General features: G+C 45.8%; 1 protein-coding gene across 1 annotated transcript in view; it reads right to left on the bottom strand.

Annotated features, from left to right (window-relative positions):
- Positions 1 to 10,105, bottom strand: part of LOC119450302 (acid-sensing ion channel 1C-like) — a gene marked incomplete at its 5' end in the record, with an annotated part of 44,281 nt that extends 34,176 nt beyond the window's left edge. The window contains 3 exons of the mRNA XM_037713725.2: positions 4,041 to 4,201; positions 4,980 to 5,176; positions 9,859 to 10,105. Of these exons, the coding sequence (XP_037569653.2) occupies positions 4,041 to 4,201; positions 4,980 to 5,176; positions 9,859 to 10,105 (605 nt within the window). The remainder of the gene's footprint in view (positions 1 to 4,040; positions 4,202 to 4,979; positions 5,177 to 9,858) is intronic.
- Between the last annotated feature and the right edge of the window lie 5,060 nt (positions 10,106 to 15,165).

Raw genomic sequence — 15,165 nt, 5'->3', positions numbered from 1 at the left:
TGTGGCGCCCCTCAGCGGAGTATGCAGCGCCTACCGTCGCGCCTCTAACCTAAGCTGCTTCGCATTATCGCGCGCGGAGCCGCAGGTGTTGCCATTCGTTGCGCAATCCGGAGAGGAGAAGAGCGTCGGAGAGGAGAGGAGGAATGCCGAGAGGAGAGGCGATGAGACAAGGAGAGGAGGGGGAGGAGGATGTGCATGCGCAGTAGGGGTGTGGACGCCGCACGGCGGAGGGAGGGAGGGGGTGACATAGCCCCGACCATAAGCTGCTTCGCATCTAAAAGAAATTTGTAACCTAGTTGGTAAGGCTGGGGCCATGCGGTGCACAGCCCAGTATGTACGTCGTTTTTGTGCAGGCAGGAGAGAAGCTCCTTCCAAGCTGTCACTGGGCAGCTCGTTGTAACTGAACTATATGGAAAAAAGTGGTTTCAAGGGCGTCTATACAAATGAAAAGAGCTTCTCAGAAGGGTAAATGATGCCCCCATTGACGCCGAACTTGGTGAACACTGCCACCTGTTCAATTGGCTTCGCCGGCGGCAACAAGGAGCTCGTCAAAGCATTCCTTGCACACAGATTTCAGGATTGGTTTGCGTGCTAGATACCCTGTCACGCAGAAGACTAGCCGCGAGTCCCATATCTTTTCAGCATAATCATGGTCGGGGAGCATTGCGGATTCAGAAGTACAGACTGGTGGGCTAGTTCGTATGACATTATTTATACAGTACCGCAGAAGCACACGAACGGCGAAAGAAACCGACGGGACAGAGCGCTAACAACTGAGTGTTTGTCGCGTTAAGCGCCTGTGTCAGTTAAACTTGCTAGGGTGATTTGTTTGTGTGTCTTCCTTCACGCACGTGGTGATATATATATATATATATATATATATATATATATATATATATATATATATGCTTTCGTGCAATAAACACCCAGTTATTAGTAAACTATCTGTTCCGTCTGTTTATTTCGTCGTCCGTGTGCTTCTGGGCTACTGTGTAAATAAAGCATTGTGGACTTCTTTATCATGTGAGAAGCTTCTTCAACCTTCCCACTATCCAGCAGTGTGTCCAGTTCATGGTTTACATCCTCACTGCTGAGGAGAAGTGTCAGATCGCCCCCTTCACAGTTGCCACTACTGGGAGCTTTGGCCATATCGTAGAAACTAAGGCAGTTCATGGTGAGCAAAAATTTGGCAGCAGTACGATAGTACCACCCAGGCACGAAACAATGTTTTCGCGCCATGCGTACGCATATAGACTTGCTGCAGCACAAAAAAATCACAGCATATCCACGGGGTGAATGATGATGAGTGGGCGAAGCTCCGGAGGGAATCATCGGATCTCCCGCTTAAGGGGACGCTAGCACAAACGCGTTAGAAACGTGCAGTACTCTCTAGTAAGGGGGAGCGGCCACAGCGTCTTACGCAGCCATTTACACATACCGGAACGTGCACCGCGTTTGCCGACGCCATCACATGACTGCTGAGAGAGTATACCCCCCGTATTCATAAACGCTCCTCGACTTGAACTTGACTTGCCACCGCCTTGGGCAGCGCGTTCGAAACGCGTTAAAGGTAAGGCGGAGAGGCCACAGCGTCTTACACCAGCTTCTTACACGGGCCGTAACGCGCTAGCACAAACGCGTTAGAAACGCGCTAGAAACGCGGCCTTTCGTTAATGTTGGGTATTTATTGCTATCGTGGTGCGTGTGTCTATGTGCGCTTCGTGGCGTAGTGGGCTAACGCCGCGCGCTCGGAAGCGAGGGGTCCCTGGTTCGATTCCGCACTACGGACACAACTTCGGAATTTTTTTCTCATTTTTCTCAGACTGGTTACACACTACTACTACTACGACGGGGACGGAACGGGTGCCGCTATAAGGAGCTTCGCTCCTAAAAATTATTATTACTTATTATTATCCTAAAAATTATTATTACGAAGCTCCTTATAAGGAGCGAAAGGAGCTTCGCTCCTAAAAGAAACGAGCGCTACTTCCCACAGGTCAGGGCGGGCGCCGTCACTGAAGCAGCAGAGCCGGCGCGACTCGCATCGGGCGACGTGTCAATAGGGTACCTCGATCCGCGGCGCTGACATCGAGGCACCCCACCTGATGATGATGATGATTTTGTGGCATCCCCTTTGAAACGGGGTGGCGACAAATAGTCACCTTGCCTGCTTGATTTAATCAGGTATACTACACATGTTCTTTATCTCGCATTTTTGTATACCTTTTTCAAAAATTTAGCTTGTACCGCTGCCTATGATTTTAAGAGATCAGGTCGTATCCATCTTTTCCCTGCTTTTTTTCCACCAGTACTCTAATCGTCTCTTGCTGATCTCTACGGCTGATCTGTTTATGTTTCCTTCCACTTTAAACCCAAGCGCTTCTGGGAGTTGCACGTTACCTACGGTTCTCGCTGGGTGGATCCCGTCGCATTCCATTAGGATGTGCTGAGTGGTCTCTGGATCTTTACTGCAGCATACACATGTCTCATCTAGTTCCGAATATTTGTTCCGATATGTTTTCGTCCTTAGGCAACCGGCTCGAGCCTCAAATAGCAAGGCACTGCCCTTTGTGTTATCGTACAGATTTTCCCTTCTAATTTCTTTCTTCTCATTCTTGTAAATCTCCATTGTCCTTTTCGTTTCCATTCTTTGCATCCAATTCACGGTCTCTATTTCTCTCACTTTCTTTCTTCTGATGACCCCTGGTTGTCTATTTACAGTTTCGATTATCCTGTACTTGGTTGCCAACTTCCTTGACCTCTTCCTCCATTCTGTGTCCACGCTTTTCATGTAGAGATACTTGTGCACTTTAGCCGCCCATTTATTTTCATCCATGTTCCTGAGCCTTTCTTCAAAACTAATTTTGCTTTGTGCTTCTCTGACTTCAAAAGAAGGTACCTGTCAACAACAGCGCGCGCCCCCTCGCGGCTCCCTGCCGGTGGCTTCAATGCGCCCCGTAGGCGCTGCGTGCCGCTCGTCACACTTCCCCATTCTAGCCACTGTAGTCGTGTCAACTTTCGCTAGATATCGAGCGGCTAGCCTCCAACGCGTTCGGCGTCGGCAAGCAACAGCGTTCTTGGCACTGTACCAACCTTGGTTAGCCTGCCTGCGTTTGCGGCATGCCAGGAACGCTGTCGCTCGTAGGCGCGCCGACGCGTCCAGCGCTTTCACGCGAAATGTCGCCAAAGGGAAGGTACCTCCGAAAATGATCGCTCGAGAATACCTTCCCTACATGCGTAGTTAAGTTAAACCAAGTCAAGACCTAGCTGCAACCAAGTTAATACCTAGCAGTAGCAGCCAGTAAGACTTGAGGATCGACAGTTTCGCTGTGCCTAAGGTTTGCACGACCGAGTGGAAACGTTTTTTTCTTCGTCAAACCTTCTACCTTGTACAGCTACCTGTGCATATGCTACATGGCGTGCTACCTCGTATAATAACATTCAAATACAATGCAAAGTGTGCACGTATCGACGCTACGCGGCGAGCATGTCACATCGCGTGTCCTCGCAAGCTAGGGCGCGTTTGTAGTGCATTTTTCCGCTGCAGGCTAGCAAGCGTTGGCGTAACTAATTTTGCATAAATCTACCAATAATTCATTGCAGTAAAGACAAAGAAAAGCGTTGGCTTGGCACAGTGGTGGAGTATCTGACTCCCGCGTAGCGGGCTCAGGTTCGATACCGGCATGAATGAATGTATAAACCTTTATTTGAAAAAGTGACTTGTCAGTGAAAGTGGGAAGGTCCCTTATTCCAGGTACCCCTGGCCTCGGCAGAAACATTTTTTTAAATCTCTCTCTCAATCCCGGTGATAGGTGCTACGGACACCGGACACCACAGGCAGTGGCGGACACCATCGCCAACCGAAACGGCTATTGGAATGAACCCACAGCAGCTTACGCTGCAAAAGTGCGAAATGATGTCTGCTTGTTCAGTACGTATACTATAGTAGGACTTATTAGTCGTGTGAATGCAATTTCCAGCTTGAACAAAAGCAACTAACGATAATAAAATGTGCGCAAAGTGGCTAATCTTGCTCCCACCTGTCATCCAGGCAGCTCTCTCCCTTGACGGTGCAGTTCAGGACCATCCTCTGCTTAGTGTGTCCAAGAGTGAGCAGTGTCTGGCTGTTGTTGTATTTCCGAGCGACGTTTAAAAACGGGTACAACTCCTCGGTCGTGAAGTTATGTACTGCGGCAATGTCCTGAAGGGAGGCCCACCGAATAGACAGGAAAGGCATGTGACATCGCGTACGGGACGGCGATAAGCATCGAGGGAATGCAACTCCGAAAATTAACTACCAATTAAGACTTACACTGAAGCGCTTGCAAGTGATTTTCTTCCTTCTTTCAGTTTGCATGGACGGGACATGTACTAGCGTGTACTAGCGAGTACCAGCGTAAAAATTTACTTTTCCTCAGCCATATTTTGAAACATTCGCTGTTCCATACCCTGATATTGGCTGCACTTCGATACCGTCTATTATCAAGCAAATTGAGTGGCTTTCACTAAGTTGAATTCGCTCGTAATGTGATAAATTCGATTCCCTACGCGCATACGAGGCTGCAAAGTGTAGCCAAGAACCCTGAACAGTGTTATAAGTATAGCTCGTACGCTATCGCGATTCGTAAGGACAGCTGCCGGCCAATGGCGATAGGCAGCTTATCACTTCAAATTCAAAGTGCCTAAGAGCGCGTGATCATGCGACTCACGATTCACAGACGCATTACGTTCACAAAAACTTTTGGTTGAAATAGTCACAATAAATGACAAGCCGAAATACTTATATGAAATGTTTGTCTTGCATTGTCACTGCCAGTTCACTTTTACATATTCGCTTCAATAGCGAGACGATTTGAACGTTGAAGCAAGTAGGTTATTGCTGTCTATACATGCATGCAGAAGAGATAATATGGACAGCTGAACTGAACAATGCTTTAAGCAGTGCTTGTAAGCGAGGAGTTATTTTCGCACTTACGCACCATGGGTCCTGTCTGATCGCAGAGGATGTTTCTTATGGTACCGTTGATCAGTCCCAGTGTGTCGGCCGAACACACAGCCGAGGCCCTGAGCGGGTTCAGGTTGCAGAACGTGACGGCGGGGAGTTGAAGACTGTTGCCTTCGGTCATTGATATGGACACGATGTCGCGGTATTCGAAATGGTTTTGAAGCGTTTTTCCTGTAAGGCAACACATGTCGCATTGATAATTAAACCAGTTTGCGTTCGTGCTAGCCGGAGCGCAATCTAATAATTCCGCGCAAGTGTCGATCCCGTTTTCTCGACCAGACACTAATGCTCTTGTGTATACACTATTGTACGAAAACACTAGAACATACTGGGCTCTGCCGACTCACCGTCATAGACGCCTTCACGGACTGTACGCAAACTTACAAGTTACCGCCCACGTTCAAAATAATGTATGCAAGTTTGCTTCACAGGTTACGACTACGTGTGGCGTTCACTCGGTGGTACTTACAACTTATTGGCCGTGCAGACAGTCCAGACTGCGAGGTGTGCGAGGTACCCGTGACAAAAGAACACGTCTTGTGCATTTGCCCACGATATGCTGTGCAAATACAATCAATTGGTACAACGTTTGCTCAAGTTTACCAATAAACCTTTCTCTGAAAAGGTTCTGTTGGGACCTTGGCCGGAGTCTTGTCGGCGTGATGTTGTGAAAGCTCCAACCAAATTCTTGCACGAGAGCGGTCTAGATTTGATGCTTTGAAGAGTATTTGCTGTTCAAGTTCACTCGCCACCATATTCGCCCTCATCATCAGCACCTCTCTCCTTCTCTCTCCTTTCAACGCCGTCTCCCTTCCCCAATGCTGAGTAGCAGGTCAGAACTTTTGATTCAGGCCAACCTCTGATATTTTATACCGTAATAAATGTCTACCTCTCTCTTGAGGCGGCCATTGTGAACATTTGGGCGCGACGATTACTCGCAACGTTTAGTCCAAAAAAAAAAAAAGAACACATACGCCTCGTGATTACGCTAACGCATACGAACGCTTCGTGACACCAGTGCCTGAAAGGCTGAATGGGGCAACTAGGCCAACGAAGCCCGTGAGGAAAAGCTTAATCACACATAATCATCTAATGGTATGCCACATTTGCGCTCAGAAGGGAGATAACTATGCGCTACGTTCGTTTGTGACGACAGATGGCAACATTGCACCTGCTTTATAGTGAATACGAGGATCAGCTTCATCCTCAACTTATATACGCAGCGGACCGGGTATAGGTAATTCGTGCCTTCATGAAGCCGCATTTAAATGGACCCCGTTACAGTCCTGCGACTTATGTAAAGTCATTGACAAATGTTTCGCGCTCGTTTCACGTGAGTATATCAATATCGTCTAGTCGCTTACCGTAACCCTCGTATAGCTCTCTTTACTCAAAAAAACATCAAAAAGAAACATTAAGAATGGCAGCACTTGACTTCTCTCTCGTGAGCTGCGAAGCGCAGGTCGTGCTATACAATATAGCTGTACCAAATCCAAGTGACGGGCCTTGTCCACAGTGTATAATAAACGACTATTATTACACCATGGTCTTGTCATTTTAGCAGCGGCTTCTAAACGTTTGCCGAATATAGTGTGCGTAGCGCCCGTTCTTTCCATATGTATCCTGTGGAAAGTTTGAACACTTTCTACGCAGATACGGAAATAAAAATACGTCACTACACCTTGTCATTGACTGCACAATCGATCACACCTAACCATTTCTTGGTGATCTTTGGCCATCATTGTCTCTTGCGCCATAAAACACCATATATCATCATAAAAAAATGTCAAACGAGCGCTGCATCCCTTCAGTTCCGACCGATAACACAATCGAAAGCGGCTCCCCAAGTTTTGAAGCTTTGCCGCGCAGCCGTACGTTGTGATGAGTCTCATCCCCTCACGTGACGACGTCACGCACGCCATATTGTTGTCCTAGGGCCCTATAACGTAAAACTATTCCTTTCTGATTCTATTCCAATCTCCTGACGTCAAATTTACGTAACCGTTAACGAAGCATCGGGCGGTGACCCGCGGCGTTGTTTGAACAGCCCAAACAGACGCTCTCCTTGTTTATAGGAGGCCATTTTTGTTTGCTCTGAAAGCAAATAGCACTGCCTACCTAAACAGGTTTTTCTTATCTAATTGGCTGACAAGAGGCGAAGAGCGCGCAGGACTGGAGACCGTTTCGGTAGGTCCGAGCTCGCGCAGTAAAAGCAGATAACTGGATCAGGAGGGCGATGTCGGCGTCTGTGATTGGTCCGCTTCCCCTACCTTAGCTTGCGGTGGCCGGTCAAAAATCGCAGTGGCGTGCAATGGGGAGCTAGAAATGCCGCTAAAATGGGTCCTCAGTGAAGAAAAGTTGGCAGAGCGATGTCGCATACGTGCCAGAAACGCTCGACAACTTCACACTGCCACGCGAAAATGTTTCTTACACGCAAAAAAAAAAAAAAATTCATTCTCACCGTCAGCTCCGAGTAGCCAGTGACAGAGCGATCGGCGGCCAGCCATCAAGGAGAACGCGCTTTGTTCCTGTTGTCCGTAGCCGAGCTGCGCGACAGCGGACAAATGCTCCGGAATAAGCTCTCTCTCCCTTTGTGTTTTGTGGCGTCGTGCCAAAACACTCCGTTCGTAACCAGGAGGTCCTCATTTCTAATCGCATGTTCCCTGGTCATTTAAAAAAAATATTTTTGCATTATTATAAGATTTAGCTCTTTGACTTCTGCGGTAGAAGTTCGTGTTTCCTATGCTTCCCCACCAGGCCTGACATGGCCTGACATGGCCACCATCAGGACTGAGTTCCTGCCATGGGGACCGATAAGCGCGGAAAGTAGAGGGTAGTGGTGTTGGGGGGGAGTAGGTAGATCCCGCTTTAGCAGCCGCAAACCAATCAATAATGACACGTTGTTACAGCGAATTCGCTTTAAGAGGAAGCTTTAGCTTTGAGAGAATTCGCTTTAAGAGGGCTCCTATCTAAATAAATGGGAAAGGGAAATTTTTTTTTTCGGCAACCACTGCAACCACTGAATTTGATGAGTTCTGTTGCATTTAAAAGCAAAAAAAAAGTTAAAATCTAGTGACTGTTGAAATCAGATTTTTTATTTAGGTAGTCGATATTTTTAAATAAAAACTGTTGAAAATCGCAATGTTCAGAAAACGAAACCATCAGGTTTACAACTCGCTAACTCAGCACTGAAAAATGATATCACAATTCTGTAATTTGCATCTATTAATGCATATAAAGCGGACAAAATTGATGTATTATAAATGGTTCTCAAATACACTAGTAATATGTGTTAGAACGTTTCTAAAGTCTTCCTAAACATTGTAAGAAGTTCATTTGAAATAAATAATAATGTATGAAATTTGTCCGCTTTGAATGCTCTGACGTATGCAATTTACAGAACTGCGATACCTCTCTTTGTTGCTCAGTTACGGAGTTGTGAACTTCGTGCTTCTCTATTATTTTTTTTTCAAACTTAACGATTCTTGTCAATCTTTGCAAACAAAAAATAGGGTCTATATCAATATTCCGTTTACTACAGTCACTACAATTTAACTTTCTCTCTTAAATGCAACAAAGTTCACTAAAATTGGCCCAGTGGTTGCCATTTAGAAAGGCATTTCTTCGTTTTACATGTGTTTGAATACTGCGGCGTCGGAGTTGGGCCCGAGGCAAAGCTTCCTCTTGAAGTAAACTACTAATTTACAGGTTATACTGAATTTCTTGTTCGTGGCTTGGCGGCGCATACGCAGAGCGTGCCCGTGGAAAGTATAAGCGGCGGTTAAACGGGAGCAAAGCGTGTCACCCCAAAGGCACATTTAAAAGCAAGATTCTCACTCCAAAAAGATGACTCGTCATTCCGGCACTGCGAACGTGGATGTCCAGTGAAGGTGTTGCAAAACCACCACAACTGCTGATGGGGGTATGCAATGCTTTATTTAAAAAAAAAAAATATGGGGTTTTACGTGCCAAAACCACGATCTGATTACGAGGCACGCCGTAGCGGGGGTCTCCGGAATAATTTGAACCACCTGGCTCTTTAACGTGCACCTAAATCTAAGTACACGGGGGTTTTCTGCATTTCGCCCCATCGATATGCGGCCACCGTGGCCGCGATTCGATCCCGCGACCTCGTGCTCAGCAGCCCAACACCATAACCACTGAGCAACCACGGCGGGTTTGCAATGCTTTACTGATGGTTCGTGTGCTTGTTTTGAGCTTGTTCTTTATTGAAACGTACGTATTCTGTTCTGTATACGTTGTGTGCGTGATACCAGTGAATGTGCGCACTGTTCGCTTCACTTTGCTGAGTGCTTGTAGCCTCTGCATTACGAGGGCGATGAGCCAGTTATTGCATTTTTGCTTGCTTAGGGGGGCATGAGCCATTGCTGATGATGATAATTTTTATTCACGGACGGGACACGAAAAATGCCGACCACCGAAGCTAACAGCTTCGCTCAAGCAAATACGAGAAATAAACTATCGTAGTGCCAACCGCTCTGTGCACTTTTTCACCCCATATACCAATTGTGCAAGCTCGGTCGTCTATTGCAACGTATACATTTATCGTTGTCTTTGCAACGTGCAAGCGCGGCTCCCGCAAGCTGTTTCCACACCCGTTGGTTACTTACAGTACACTGTTGAGCGGCAGTGTAGGCACTAAAGCTCACGTGTTCAGCCTACTTTTCTCGACTTCAGTTTCATCACGTGGCGCTCCCTCATATTCCTTTACTTCCTCCATCATTACAACAGACAACGACTGCGAATACATCCCAGTGACTCAAGAAATCACAACAGCCGTCGCTTCAAAACGCGCGCACGGGGCGGTGACGGCGTCTCAAGAAGTGGCTCACCGATGCTGATGACGGTGACGACGAAGAAGACGACGTACACGGTGCAGAATATCCAGAAGCGCCAGCGGTTCTCGATGACCACCAGCCGGTCGATGCCCGTGGTGGACTCGGCGAACAGCTCCTTGAGCTTCTCCAGGGGCTCCTTCTCCTGTGCCTTGAGCCGGCATAGCCGCGCAGCCAGCCGGAACCGCAGCAGCAGGCGCCGCCGGCGTTCTTGGGCCGCCGCGTGAATCTGGCTGCTGTTGTATTATTATTATTATTATTATTATTATTATTATTATTATTATTATTATTATTATTATTATTATTATTATTATTATTATTATTATTATTAGACGCCAAGCACTGCCTCTATATTAGTCTATACCACCAAAAGCATTCGCAGCGCAAGACCGTTGGGCCCTGATGACATTCCAGTGGCTCTAATTAAATCATTCAGTGATCTACTTAGTCTAATACTAACGTGCGTACACAACACTGGCCTCAAAAGATTAACATTTCTTATACGATATAAAATCTCTGGTGTCATTTCCGTCCACAAGTCTGCCTCGGAAGCAGACGTGCAAAACTACCGACCGATATATCTTCCCTGCTCTCCCTCGAAAATCTTTGAGTCTGTCCTGCGCACACTAATCGCATGCAGCGTGCGGAACAGCCTATTATCTAATCAACATGAGTTTTATGGGACCGCCGGCATGATGAGCGGCATTGGCGCCAGCTGAGGAAGAAGACGACGATCGACGCGGGAGCGGTGGCGCGAGGCACGGGGCGGACGCTCTTGGGCGCGGCTGGCCAGGACTGGGGCCTGCTGGTGTAGACTGCGGAACCGCGCTGTTCCCAAAGTTTATACCGGGTCAATCAATAACAAGAAACCTCGTCACTTTTATGACCCGCATCGGAAGCGGTTGAGAGCATGAGTACAGTGTACTAGAATTCTAGTACACTGTAAGCATGAGTCAACGGACACTGTTTACTGGGACATAAGGAAGGTGTTCGGTGTTGTCATGCCCTGTGTTGCTTCCAAAACTCTATGAAAGTGGTGCTTTCGCATCTGTAATGCATTTGCTGCATTACAGACCGACAATGCTGTCATTTCGAACGGACAGTCCCCAAGCACGTGCATAGCTACCAGTGGTGTGCCACGTGGCTCTGTGTTTAGACCACTTTTCGTTCTGTCTATTTGTAATTCATGCAGCCAAAGTCATAAGTAAATTATCATTCTTGCTTTATGCGGACGACATAAAGATATTCAAAGACATCCACAACCTTCCAGACGTACTGCACTTTACTTCAACAAGACATATCAGCCTTGGCTGATTGGTGCGTGCAAAGCAAACTGGTGCTAAACGGCCAAAAGACGAAAGTGGTGTGATATATTCAGACAGATGAGCTCCGTTTCCCTTACCACCTGGGCGAAGCCGCACTCCCTCGCGAGTGCGAAGTTTCTGACATTGGAATCATCTTTGATTCTAAGCTAACCTTCTTACCCCAGTTAGGCTGTACCGCTAGACACGGCCTGCGCACCCTGGGCACCTAGCAAGTCGAATATCGAGGGAGTTCAGAAACGCAGGTGTAGTTCTTAGCTCTACACGTCCCTCTCACGTCCATTCATATGCCGCTGTCGCTAGTAGCAGTACTTATCGGTCTAACAAAGACAGAGTAGACAGAGTTCATGGAAAATGTGTCTCTATACAGCGATATCGGTACTACAGGCAGGTCGGCCGTGGACAACTGCCTCGTTCTCAGTCATCGCTCGGTCTAGAAGACCTGGACTGCAGACGCACCAAAGCTGACTTATCCTTTTTATTCAAGCTTGCAAATGGTCCCATTGATTGTACATAAATATTGGATAACGTTGGTATAACAATTCGTGAAAAATAACTAGGATGTCTCGACCTTTTCATGTATCTACTTCTTGCGCCTCAAAGAATCCTTTGGCCAGGATTTTCAGGCCTGCAACGAACACTCACGCGAAATTGACATCTTTCACAAACATTTGCCCGCTCTCCAAGCAGCACTCAAATCCATTTCATAACTTATTTCTAGAATTTTCAATGTTCGTTTCGGATGTTATATGTTAAACCGTTATCGTATAATACGTGTACTCTTTCTCTCTGCTGATATGTATACCACATGAACCACGTAACTTCTGCCACAATTTAAAAATATGAAAGCGTCACGTACGTATACCTGGACAGAACCAATGTAATGCTGTTTGCTGTCGCTCAGTGCAAGTCAGAATTGTTTTTGCATTTCGCCTAATTACATAATTTTTATTAATCAGCATCTCAAATATTAGTATATTCTGAGCGAAAGTGTCAATGAGGAATTTATAGACCACCCTGAAAAATTCCCAATCCAGTTTTCTGTTGCTCAATACGTGCTACAAAAACGTTTTTTTTTTTTTTCGAACCTGAAAGAAAACCCACGAAATACGAAGAAGTGCATTTTTTGTAGAGATTAAGTTAGAGTTTTATGATAGAGATTAATAATGTAACTCTTTATGTCATGAAACCCTCAGCTGCAAGTTTGTATTATTATACATCATTTTTTTTTTATTTCTAAGGCACACACAACATGTAAGAAGGCGTTGATAAATACCGCAACAACAAAACTTTTGCTTGGGATGAAAACATGGAATTATTGATTTAGTGATGACGAGTAAGGGGAGGACGGAAGAAAGTTGAGAACTTCGTCGTCCATACCAGTGTTCTTCTCTGAAAAAACACACTAAACGCTGTAATTGCAGTAAATCTTCGTATCGCTGAGTCGACCACCCAACGGGTCGGCTATAAACTTTGATATAGAAAGTACATTCATAGAAAGAATTCAGATGTTTCACTTAAGAGCGAAGTTTTCGACGAAGGCTCCTCCGGGTGAAAACCATGAAAGAAAAAAAAATTAAGAGCGCACATTAAAAGAGAGTGAGAAAGAAATGAAGATGCGGTCAGTGGCCGGATGAAAAATGGTGTTTCGGTTCTGAAACATAATTTTTCTTCCCTGACTTGGTCGGTCACCTTTTTTTACGGCTACGCGTCTGTCTCCTGTACTCATAACTATACCCTATATAGTTCTGAGGGTGATTTAAGTGACAGCGCGCACTCCTTCCTTCTCGTGCGCCATGTGAAAAGCTGAAGTTGAAGTGCCCGGAGAAAACGAGTAAATATGTGTTACAAAAGCGGCAAGGTGTGTTTCTAGCTTGTGTGTTTGTCATTCCACTTCTTCCTCTTACTTCCGTGCGAGTCGATGAATCAGCTACTCGAGTAGGTGCAAGTTATGCGACCTCCCATACACCTTCATTATTGAATTTCCCTCACCTACTGAAATTTCCTTCCTGACGTCCTATTCCATAACATTAGTCGGCGTGAAAAATTGAGGCGCTAATGCCAACGAGTTACAGTCGCTCAAGTGTATCACGAGAACCTGTGAGGTTTTGCTTCCTTCCTTATATTATTATTATTATTATTATTATTATTATTATTATTATTATTATTATTATTATTATTATTATTATTATTATTATTATTATTAGTCTCTTCGTCTGGCCTGTTTTCTGTGCGGCTGCAGAATGCTTACACAGCCAAGTATCCCTGCTCGCCTCAATCAAAGCGCGGACACTTGACTTCCTGGACTTTCCTATATTGTTGTTCTACCGTCATATGCAGGGGCACAAATTGTCGTACGACACCTTAAAACAAATGATAGCGGTGCGCCTATCAGTGTTGCAAAATGTATGTTTGGGATTGTGTATTGACGACCGGCACCTGGGCAGACACGTACACAAGTTGTCTCTGCTTTGTAAAAACTGGCTTCACCTTGTATCCTCTTCTATTCACAGGTGATTCTACTGAACAACCTTCGGCGTGCGGTTACATTCGTTGCAGCGATGAGCGAAGGCGGAACCTCTGCGCAGAAGACGTGCCGATTGGTATTACTCCCACTTAACTCAATCCGGACAGGCGTATACACGTTGGACCGCCCACCCGCATCAACAGACAACAATCCCAGATCTTGTCTGGAATCACGATGCGGCTTGAACATCGTGATTGTTTGAATCACGATGCGGCTTGAACGGTCCTCCACAATATATACAGGGTGTTTCAGCGAACACTTTCAAAATTTATTTAAGGTTGCCTGAGGGAGATAGCCCAATTCTAGTTAATGAGCTGGTCTGCTCGAAGAGGCGTACATTACTTGCACAAAAAATTGAAATGCATAATCGAGTAATCAACAAAAATTCGCTAATTGAGTTTTTACCTAATTACCGGACGGCCCATATTGCAATTTATAAATTGTAGCCGTGGATTTCGCAAAGCGGATTCACTTGGAACGAATTCTCGGGATGACACCAGTTTCGAGATATTCCCGAATTTCGCGGAGAAATGCATTGGCGTTCCAGTTAATTTTGTGCTTCAATGCATAAAGTGATGTTTTGTTAAGAAACTAACTGGAACGCCAATGCACTTCTCTGCAATGTTCGGGAATTAATATCTCGAAACTACTGTCATCCTGAGAATTCGTTCCAAGTGGATCCGCCTTGCGAACTCCACGGCTACAATTTGTAAATTGCAATATGGGACATCAGGTAATGAGTTAAAAACTTAATTAGTGCATTTTCGTTGATTACTCGATTATGCATTACAATTTCCTGTGCAAAAATAATGCCCGCCTCTTCGAGTAGACCAGCTCATGAACTAGAATTGTGCTATCTGCCACAGGCAACCTGTAAGAATTTTTGAAAGTGTTCGCTGAAACACCCTGTATAGCTGTTGGCAGTGACCATTTTCCAAATTTTCAGTTGCGGTTTCTCGCAAAAATGAGATACGGGTATGAGTAAACTGTCAACGCTACAGCATCCTGTGGATATGGATATACTAACGTTACGCTTACGTTACACAAACTCCCCATGCAGTAGGCAAGCTGAAATCCGTGATCTCTCGCCTGCCAAGAGATTAATCACCTTAACGTTTCAGGAAGATATGACAAAAAATCCATTAAATCAGGCATTGCATGTCTACCACACTTATTCAGAGAGTGAAGAGGCAATGCATGCCTGTTATAACACTTCACGGACCAACAGCACATATCAGGAGATACATCGCCTAGATACGCACAGGACAACAGGTTGAAGCAAATTAATGTACGTATCCACTGGACGTACATGGTCAGTCACAGTGGAGTAAAGGGCAATACGCTGAGTGACACCTAGACTGGTACGGGAGAAAGCTCCAGAACCACTATAGTCGCTCACATCGACGTACGTCACTGCACCCTGCTATACAACCATCTTAAGGATGTGGCAGCGGC

The sequence above is a fragment of the Dermacentor silvarum genome, chromosome 4 (genome assembly GCF_013339745.2).
Source record: "Dermacentor silvarum isolate Dsil-2018 chromosome 4, BIME_Dsil_1.4, whole genome shotgun sequence".
Classification (NCBI taxonomy): domain Eukaryota; kingdom Metazoa; phylum Arthropoda; class Arachnida; order Ixodida; family Ixodidae; genus Dermacentor; species Dermacentor silvarum.
The sequence above is the reverse complement of the archived record's forward strand: the minus strand, read 5'-3'. Positions and strand labels throughout refer to the sequence as shown.